Below are 9,840 nucleotides of genomic sequence, written 5' to 3'. Positions count from 1 at the left end.
ATCAGTCTTGAGGGAATAATAGTGTTGAAGGTTGAACTGTTGTCAATGAGTAGGATTCTTACATAGCTGTTCTTGGTGTCAAGATGTTCAAGGGAGGAGTGAAGGGCAAGTGGTATGGCATCTAATGTGGCTCTGTTCGTTGATAGGCAAATTGGAGTGGGTCAAGAGTAGTGGGGAGGCTGGAGTTGATCAATGCCATGACCAGCCTTTCAAAGCACTTCATGACCACCAAAGTTAGGGCCACTGGGTGGTAGTCATTGAGACATGCTGTATGAGACTTTTTAGGCACAGCGATGATGTTAGCCCTCTTAAAACAGACATGGACAGTGGTCTGCTGCAGGGAGAAGTTGAAGATGTCCGAGAACATCTGCAGCCCTCACTTTCTCCTCGATGTCCGAGAACACCTCTGCCAGTTGATCTGTGCATGCTCTGAGTGCATGGCCTGGTACTCTGTCTAGTCCCATCACTTTTGGTGGATTCACACGAAGGAAAATTGATCTGACCTCTGATGCAGTGACTGTTGGGATAGGTTCGTCAGGACTTGTCGGTATTAGATGTTACCTCTCTACGGAAATTCTGCTCAAAGAGAGTACAGAAGGCGTTGAGACAATCTGGGAGGGATGTGTTATCATTTGCTATCTTGCATTGTTTCTTTTCGAACCTGTGATGTCATTCAGTCCTTGCCATAGTTGCTGGGTGTATATCTGGGTCTCTAGTTTGGATCGGTATTGGTCCTTGGCTCTCTTAATGGGTCCTTGGCTGTCTTAATGGGTCTGTGAAGGTCATACTTGGGTTCCTTATATTTGAGTGGGCCTCCTGACCTGAAGGCCTCACACCTGGTTTTTAGCAGGTTCTGTGTGTCCTGATTCAACCAGGGTTTCCTGTTGGGGAACACCCAGATTGACTTCCTTGGTATGCATCCTCCACACAATTGCTGATAAAAGTCTGTGATAGTGGTGGTGTACTTGTCCAAGGTACTTGTGGATTGTTTGAACATGGCCCAATCAGCCGATTTCAGACAGCACCAGAGTTGGTCCTCTGCCTCCGCTGACCAGCACTGGACCTGTATCTGTGACGGGGGAGTCTCCCACTTGAGCTTTTGCCTGTAAGCCAGAGAAGAAACACGGCATTGTGGTCAGAGTTCCTGAAATGAGGGCAGGGGATGGAGTGGTAGGCACCTTTCACAGTGGTGATAATATGTGACAACAAAGGCTAATTCTAGTTCTAAAATCTGGTGCAAAACATTAGCATAGTCATAGAGTCATAGAGATGTACAGCACGGAAACAGACTCTTCAGTCCAACCTGTCCACGCCGACCAGATATCCCAACCCAATCTAGTCCCACCTGCCAGCACCCGGCCCATATCCCTCCAAACCCTTCCTATTCATATACCCATCCAAATGCCTCTTAACTGTTGCAATTGTACCAGCCTCCACCACATCCTCTGGCAGCTCATTCCATACACGTACCACCCTCTGCATGAAAATGTTGCCCCTTAGGTCACTTTAATATCTTTCCCCTCTCACCCTAAATCTATGCCCTCTAGTTCTGGACTCCCCGACCCCAGGGAAAAGATTTTGTCTATTTATCCTATCCATGCCCCTCAATCACAAAAAGTTCAGTTAATTTGCCACTAGTTGAAACATCTTTGAAAAAATCCCCTTCAATAAATAAAAGAATACACTTATCAAGACATTGGCTGAAAAGTTCTTCTTCAGTTCAAAAGATTTTTGGGAGACATGGTTTTGAGCACATATATGCTGTTTCAGAAAAGTGAGTTTCCCAAGATTTTACCAAAGTTGGCAAGAATTTATATCCTGTTAAAGTAGTTTGGTTAAGCTAAATTCCAGGAACATGAAGTTGATGAAGATGGCACCAACATGCTAAGGAGTGTTTAGGCTCTTTGAAACCCATCTTCTTCAGGCCCAGAGGCATCATTTTCTCTGCGTACTTTTCATCTTTTTTTGTTTTTCTTCATCCTTTTTTCTGGAGAGGTGTCGGTGAGGCAGTGGTTGCAGCACTGGACACCATGGATCAGGACTCCTGGTGGCTGTGGTGGTGTCCGGAGCAGGGACTCCTGGTGGTGGTTGACCTGGTGATTGGACTCTTGGCAGTGTAGGAAAGGTTGCAGTGGCAGCAGAGCAGGATCTCCTATGGCATTGGCATTTTTGTTGCTGTTCCCAGAGCGGGACTCCTAGAGGATCAGGACACCTTGTAGAGACCTCGCAGAAGCCTTGGAGCCTTGCATGAAACCCCAATTTGAACAGAAGATGAGCTGTTATTTAAGTAATTTCTTTTTATCCTTACTGCAACTCAAAACAGTGCCCATTTGTAGCAACAAAACACTTTTCATTGTATCTTCAAGATACATGTGACAAAAAACCATTCATTCAAAATTTCAGTTCTGATTAGAAGCATTGGTTACTTTGCTACATCGGATTGTAGACACAGTCTACAATCTCGGCCATAAAATTGGCAAATCGTCACTTTTTTAAAAAAATTGTGAATTGAGTTTAAAACTTTTCAGTAGCAAGAAACATTTTTGATTTTCTTGTCTCACTGTCCTGCTAAAATATTAGAAACCGAGGGTCCGAAGTGCAAAGTCTAACAGAATGTAGCATTTAAAAATAACTTCCCCTTCCCGTCTCTTTCATAACTATATTAAACCTCTGGATTAGAACCAAACCAACTCAACCCTCCCAAATGCAGGAGATTGAAGTGGACGTGAGGTGAGCAGGAGACCTTTGGAAAGGCATTCTCTGATTTGCTGAGATGCTCCTGATTGACACACACAACAACCAATGAAACACCCCACTCTTCTCCAGCGGCTGCCAATAGAGTCTTAGAACATTGTGCTGTGGGGCGGGTCTTTCCCGCTGGTTGTGAGGTAACGGCGATAATTGACGTGACGCCGGACCAATGGAAACGACGAATGGCGTGTCAAGGCGGGACCTGTTGTGGCATCGCCTGGTAACGCCGTTGACGGACATGGAGGAAGACCAATCGGAAGAGTGAATAGGATCCAGCGGGCTGGGGGTGATGACGCACAACGGCAACTCTGGAGTTGTTCAGGGGCAGGTAAACAAAATGGCGGCTGCCTAACAACTGAACTCCTTGCAGGAGGAGGGAGGAGAGGCGATGCTGCATGGAGCGGAACAACGACAACAGCAGCCAGAGGAGCCTGAGGAATCCGAGTCGATCCTGGCGCCTTTCAGAGACTATGTCGAGATGGACGAGGTCATTGACTACATCAGTGACAACGACCTCATGGGAGTGGACACTTTCATCCACAGGATAGACTCCACCGACGTGATCTACCAGCCGAGGAAGAAAAGGGCCAAAATCATCGGAAAGTACCTAATGGGCGACCTCCTGGGAGAGGGTTCCTACGGCAAAGTCAAGGAGATGCTGGACTCTGAGACACTGTGCAGGAGGGCCGTGAAAATCCTCAAGAAGAAAAAGCTGAGGAGGATCCCGAACGGGGAAGCGAATGTGAAAAAGTAAGTGGATGGAAGTAGAAATATTGCACACACGATCGAGGCTCATGAAGCGCCGGTAATGCTTACTGACAGTTCGCACCCGAATCCCTCGAAGTGGTATTTGGACGGACTCTACCCCACCCCTCCCTATCTCCACTTATTACTTTTGACAACCAACCCGTCAGTCCATCGTCCCGGTTCTTGGTCCCAAAAGGGACGCTGAGTGGCGAACTAGTAGCCCCTCTTGCTGCAACCAACCTGGATGTTGGTTTGAAATCTTTGAATTTCTGATGATCATATATTTTTGAACATAACAAAGGCAGTGATTTCGTGCCCCCTCTCTGATTTAAAAAAAAGTTCTGGTACTCGACTTATTAAGTTGACATATTTTTGAAAAGGGGAGGAGTAACTGTTTGGGTAATGACATAGTATTCTTGAATCCCGCAACTGTAGCAATATTAAGAGTTTAACATTTTGAACATACTAAGTTGGCACTGGACAGCTGTTTCCATTTAAACATCCAGTTTTAGTGATGTAGGGCAGAGAAAGAGGAAAGATTACGATTGCCAACTGATTTACTAAATAGTTTGCAGTAATTGTATTTTTTTTTGCAACATGTAGCAATGACATTTAAAAATTATGTTTGATTTTACTTTTAACCAAAAGAGAGGTTTAGTCAGTTGAATGCTGCAACCTTCTCGCTCCATTTCTTTTTGTGGTTTAAAAACTCAACCACTGAACAGCGACTTACATTGTTTAAGTATTGGATTTGGTGTAACCATGAAGTATGTGTTTAGAAATGTAAAACAGGGAAACAATTCTCATTGAAAATGATACCTCGGTTAAAATTTAAAGACCTTTTATCACAGTTCTATTAAAATTTGAGCTTTGAATTTGCAAAACAAAAATATTAGGCACATTCCTTGGCTGAGTTCCCAATTTTAGTTAATACTCATGCTCTGCCTTCACTGAAGTTTCACTGAGTCAGTTTTTGTCAATGTGTGATTGTGAATTTGGGACTATTCTCTTTCAGAGTCAGGACAAGACTATTTTTTCAGGTCGGTAAGGAAGTGAGTTTGTGACTTTGGAACTGAAGAGGAAAGCATACATGACTTTTTGGGTTTGGGGAAAGCGGTGTGATTTTTGTGAATGCTGATAGTGACATAGCTAATATCTGTTCAGTAATCTTAGAAATCTTTAATTTTACAAACACCTAGATAAATCTTCATACCTTTGCCTCAATTATTGAAATAAAATGTGTAAAGGAGATCACTTACATTGCAAATAGTAAATAAATCCTAAATAAGTGTCCTGCTTAATTTTTTTGTTGTATGCCTTCCTCTTCCAAGGTAGCTGGCATCTGATTTGCTTCAGCACAGCTCAACTCACTGAGATTCTTCACAAGCTAAAGTTTCAACAATATTTGTTGATTGCTGTAATGGAAACTTGGCCTGCTGCAAAGAATCAAAAAGACAAGCGCAGTTTTTTTTCTGAATTGGTAGTCAGCTTTTTGGATAGGCTTTTGTAATTATTTTCTTAATTTATGTTGGTTCATAGTGTTTAGAAGTTAGTATTACTGGTTTTGATCAAGTGAGTTTGGACTGTGATAGGTTTAAAACATCTGATCCAAATCAAGTGTGGATAATGCATCAACCTATTGGTTGCTGAAGGCCTCCTGGCGCTACTACTCTTTTGACTGGCCACCAATGTTCTATCCTTTGTAAATATTAGCTCATCCAAATCTCTGCTGCCCATACCCTAACTTGCACAAACTTCCTTTCACCCATCACCCCTCGCTGATGTACATGACTCTGATCTCAATAACACCTTGAATTTAAAATTCTCATCTTTGTATTCAAATCATTCTTTGGCCTTACTTCTCATGATAACAGTAATCTGTCCTTTTGAGAAATTTCTGCTGCTCAGATTTTGACCTTTTATGTGTTTCTGATTTATGTTGTCTCATCACTGAGTGCCTTTGCCTTGCCGAAGCCCTGAGTCCTGGAATTGCTTTCATAAACCTCGCTACTTCTCCGTCTCTTTTTTTTCTTTTCAATGCTCTCTATATTGTAAAACCAATCTATTTGCACAGTTTCGTCGTCTCTCATAGACTTTTCTTGTTTATGTAACTCAGTATCAAATGTTTTTGATAACATTCCTGTGAAGTACTTTGGAATGTTTTAATATGCTAAAGGTGCAAAATAAGTGCAAGTTGTTGATTTGGTCTTTTTAAGGAATTAATAACACAACATAAAATAACAGAGTCAGGAGTATGCCATTCAGCCTGTCTGATATGCTTTACCATTCAGTAAGATCTTGGCTGATCTTTTGAATGCTGCCTGTAACCTTTGATTCCCTTGTTGGTCAAAATTCTGTCTACCTCAGCTTTGTATGTATTCAATGATCCAGCCTCCACTGCTGTCTGGAAGAATTTCAAGGGCTAGTGATCCTCAGAAAATAAATTTCGTCTCATCTCGATCTTAAATGAGAGACTCCTTATTTTTAAACTGCACAGTAGATCTAGATTTTTCCATGAGGAGAAACATCCTGTTAGCAACTACCCTATCAAACTCACTAAAACCTTATGTTTTAATGAGATCAACTTCCATTCGTCTGAACTAATGTGTATAGGCCCAACTATTTAACCTTTCGTCAAAAGACAATTCCTTCTACCCAAATGTTGGCTTTGCATTCATTCTTGGTCTCTGTTTAATTTTTAACTTTACTGTTCTGTGTTTCCTGTTAAAGTGGCAAGTTCATGCCTTTCCACCTTATACTCCATCTGTCAATTTTTGCCTCTCATTTAATACATCGCTATCACTTTAGATACTTTCTGAATCCTTTTCATGAGATGCTTTCCTACTGTCTTTTGTATCATCTGCAAATTTGTGACAGTATACTGTTCTTTAGTCCAAGGTATACGAGTTGTCAGTACTTATCCCTGTGCCATTTCACTAGATTCTGTTTGCCAGCCATTTCTCTTGACTGTTAGCCAGTGCTAATTTATTACCCCCCAGTGCCATGCGCATCTTGTGTGGTAACCTTTTTTTTCTGGCACCTTATCAACTCCTTTTTGAAAATTCAAATACACTGCATCCACAGGTTCCTCTTCTTCTACGTTGCATTCCACATCCTCAGAGAATGGTAATAGATTTATCAAACATGAATTCCCTTTCACAACTACATATTGATTCTGCTTGACAGTATTAAGATTTCCTAAATGTTCTGAATGTACTGCTTTAGTATTGGATCCTAGCATTTTCTCAAATAGAAAGATTAATTCGTCTATAGTTTTTGCATTCTGTCTTCCTCCTTTCTTGAGCATGTATTGCCTTTGCACATTCTTAGTGTTCAGGAGGTTTTTCAGAATCTGGGAATGTTTGAAAGATTACCACCAATGCATCCACATAGTTTTTGAGATCTTGCAATACATTCATCAGGTCCATGTTGAAGATGTCGCCCTTCAGAGTAGGTCATGGCATTAATGCAGTCATCAGTGTGCCAGAAAAAGATTTGATAAGGGGAGCCTGAGTAAGACTGGAACAAAAACTACTGGCTTAACTTGGGCCATATGGCTATTTATGAATGCTTTCTTTTATGAAAGAAATTTTTCAGCACGCAATTTGCACTCCTTCTGCAGATTTACCAACTGCTATGTGAAACAGTTAACTATAAGGTGTTTATTGAGTTCAGTTTTCCTGGGATTGCCATTTGTTATTATTGTGAGTTGTGTGTTTATGATTGTATCAAGCAATTTAGTTGGATTCATTTTACAGTGATATGGTCATAGAATCTCTGCCTTTTAGAATCAAGCTCTGGGTTCCAGAGGCAATTCCAGGACTTACATAGAAGCAAATATTGCAGATCCTGGAAATCTGAAGCAATACAGAAAATGTTGAAGATCTGATAGCATCTGAGAAGACCAAAACAGAGTTAATATTTCAAAGGAAGAGTTGCATTGAACTCGAAATATTAATGCTGCTTCTGTCTCCACAAATGCCAGACCTGTTGAGTTTCTCCAGTATTTTCTATTTTTTTATCCATCCCATGATTTGACCATGGAAGAGATGCATTCAAAACTTGGCCAAACAAATTCAATATCCTTCCAAAAGCTCTATATGGAATACTGGGGTTAGCCTCCACTTTGAGTATCAAGTACAATTAAGGCCAACACAGTACTTAAGCACATCCTGACTTGAGAAAAGGACAGCTAAACAGACCTGAGATCAGGCATACGAGAGATTAAGGTCAAAATGTTTATGCTGGGAAAAAGTCAATTCGGGGAAAATAATGGACATTTTTGCGGAAACAGGAAAAAAAAGACTATGAGCGTGACAATTCAAATTTTCAAGAGATCAGTAGTTTTTTTAAGGTATAGGGATATGGAACAGAGGCAGGTGAATGGAATTCTTTTTAAAGATCAGCTGTAATGTGATTGATGGAACAGGCTCTGGAACAGAAAAGTGAATTAATGGAAAAGCTGTGGTGGGAGAGAATAAGCTTCCCGACTCTGTTACAGTAGCTGTCCTTCTCTTAAGTTAGGATGTGCTTAAGTACTATGTTGATCTTAATTGTACCTGATACTCAAAGTGGAGGATAATCCAATATTCTGTATTGAACTGTTGGAAGGATTTGCAGATTGATATTGAATTTATTTGGCTAAATGTTTGAATTTGTTTAAATGCATCTCTTCTGTGGCCGTCAAGTCCTGAAGTGGACCATAAAGAGAAAGTACTGGAGAAATGCAACAGGTCTGGCAGTATTAATATTTTGAGTTCGATGTGACTCTTATTTTGAAATATTAACTCTTTCTGTTTTAATTGATGCTACCAGATCTGAGAGTTTCTGCAGCATTTTGTTTGTTGTTTCAGATTTCCAGGATCAGCAATATTTTGCTTCCATGTAAGTCCTAGAGAGGCCTTGGAACCTGGATTTGATTCTAAAAGGCGGAGATTCTGCCCACTGTCCCACAAGATCTGTTTAAACACCCATGTTGTGTTAGCTGTCTTTGCTACTGTCATACGCTCACATCTGTCCATCTGAAAACCAGAGTTGTTTGCACATCAAATGTTTTATACTGCAATTCATTAATTTTAATTATTAAATGACAGAATATTAAGAGGAAAGCTGGCACCCTTTCATTAATGCTACTTCACTATTTTTGAACTTCTGTGTATCTCTTAAATATTAATGCATCCCATGGACTTGTTCATTACTTTTGGAAGAAATGTTGGGTTTAAGTTTGAAGTGGGCAGGACATACTGACAAAAGAGAGAAATAAGAAATTTGAACTCTGAATGATATTGAGAAGAGTATAAATTCAATGCCTTTGGTCTTTCTATTGCCCAAGTGAGAAAGGTTCTATGTTGTTTAGCATTTAATGTTGGAGCAACATTCTGGCATAAAGCGGTGACCGAGACCTGAAAGTAAAGTTGGATCATCAACTTACATAAAGAATTTGTTCTCACTTATTTCTATTATGTTGGAAATGTATTGTAATTGGGGAGAAAATGACAGCTAGACAGTCACCAGTAAAGGGCTTGGGTGATGACCAGGGGTAGTAAAAAAAAAACCCATGGAATTAACAGAATGGGCACCTCGAAAGGAGGTCCTAATAATGAGTGTCTCAGCAGCGTATGAACACTGAAGCTGAAAGCTACTTGAGAGGACCACATGCTGTCATGCCAACTGTGAAGCATGTAGACAGTGTGCACTGTTGAGTAGAATGGTTGTAAAAGGGACTGTTGGTGGGTAGTGTGAGAGAGCTGACTTGTGAGGAAGGAATTGCATCTATATCCATTCACTGGATGTGCACAAGAGAAAAAATTGCCCTCCAACATATGGTGTGGGTGCCTGTCCCAGATGTTGTGCAGCATTGACCGTTTTGGTTGCATCCCTCTGTCACGACTGAGAAACTCTGAGATATGCAGTTAGCTCTTCAGGAGGCAAAGCTGAGGGGTGGGGCAGGCCTAAGCTATTTGGGTGAGTCAGTTTTGTGTACCTGTATTGCTACCCCAGCTTCCACATGGTGATTGTCACAATCCCCAACTACTGCACCTCATTAATAGCCAGGTAGTGATTCTGCAGGGTGTTATGAAGCATCTAAAGCCACAACATAGACCAGGACAGTCATGTGAATGGTGAGATGCAAGGATTTATGAAATACTAAATCAATTTGTATGTCATTGGTTGTAAAAGAAACTTTAAAGTGTTTTCCTAATTAACCATTGGACGTGCTAATGTGGTAGACAAATTATTTACATCAGATATATGGATCAACAAACTATGTACAAATTTGCTAGCTGTCATCAACACGACATCAGTACATTTTTTGCTTCCTATTCTCCATACAAAATTGCA

At 40.9% G+C, this 9,840-nt stretch overlaps 1 protein-coding gene across 2 annotated transcripts in view; it reads left to right on the top strand.

The window, feature by feature from the left end:
- Positions 1-3,068: 3,068 nt before the first annotated feature.
- Positions 3,069-9,840, top strand: part of stk11 (serine/threonine kinase 11) — a 138,155-nt gene continuing 131,383 nt past the window's right edge. The window contains exon 1 of one of the 2 annotated variants that reach the window (XM_043721243.2): positions 3,069-3,501. In XM_043721243.2, the coding sequence (XP_043577178.1) occupies positions 3,140-3,501 (362 nt within the window). In that variant the 5' untranslated portion in view covers positions 3,069-3,139. The remainder of the gene's footprint in view (positions 3,502-9,840) is intronic. The other variant, XM_043721242.2, reaches the window with a different exon arrangement.

This window comes from Chiloscyllium plagiosum, unplaced genomic scaffold, assembly GCF_037043375.1.
Source record: "Chiloscyllium plagiosum isolate Xiang-an unplaced genomic scaffold, Cpla_swu_hap1 HiC_scaffold_28, whole genome shotgun sequence".
In the NCBI taxonomy this organism is placed as follows: Eukaryota; Metazoa; Chordata; class Chondrichthyes; order Orectolobiformes; family Hemiscylliidae; genus Chiloscyllium; species Chiloscyllium plagiosum.
This window is presented reverse-complemented; position numbering and strand designations above follow the sequence as displayed.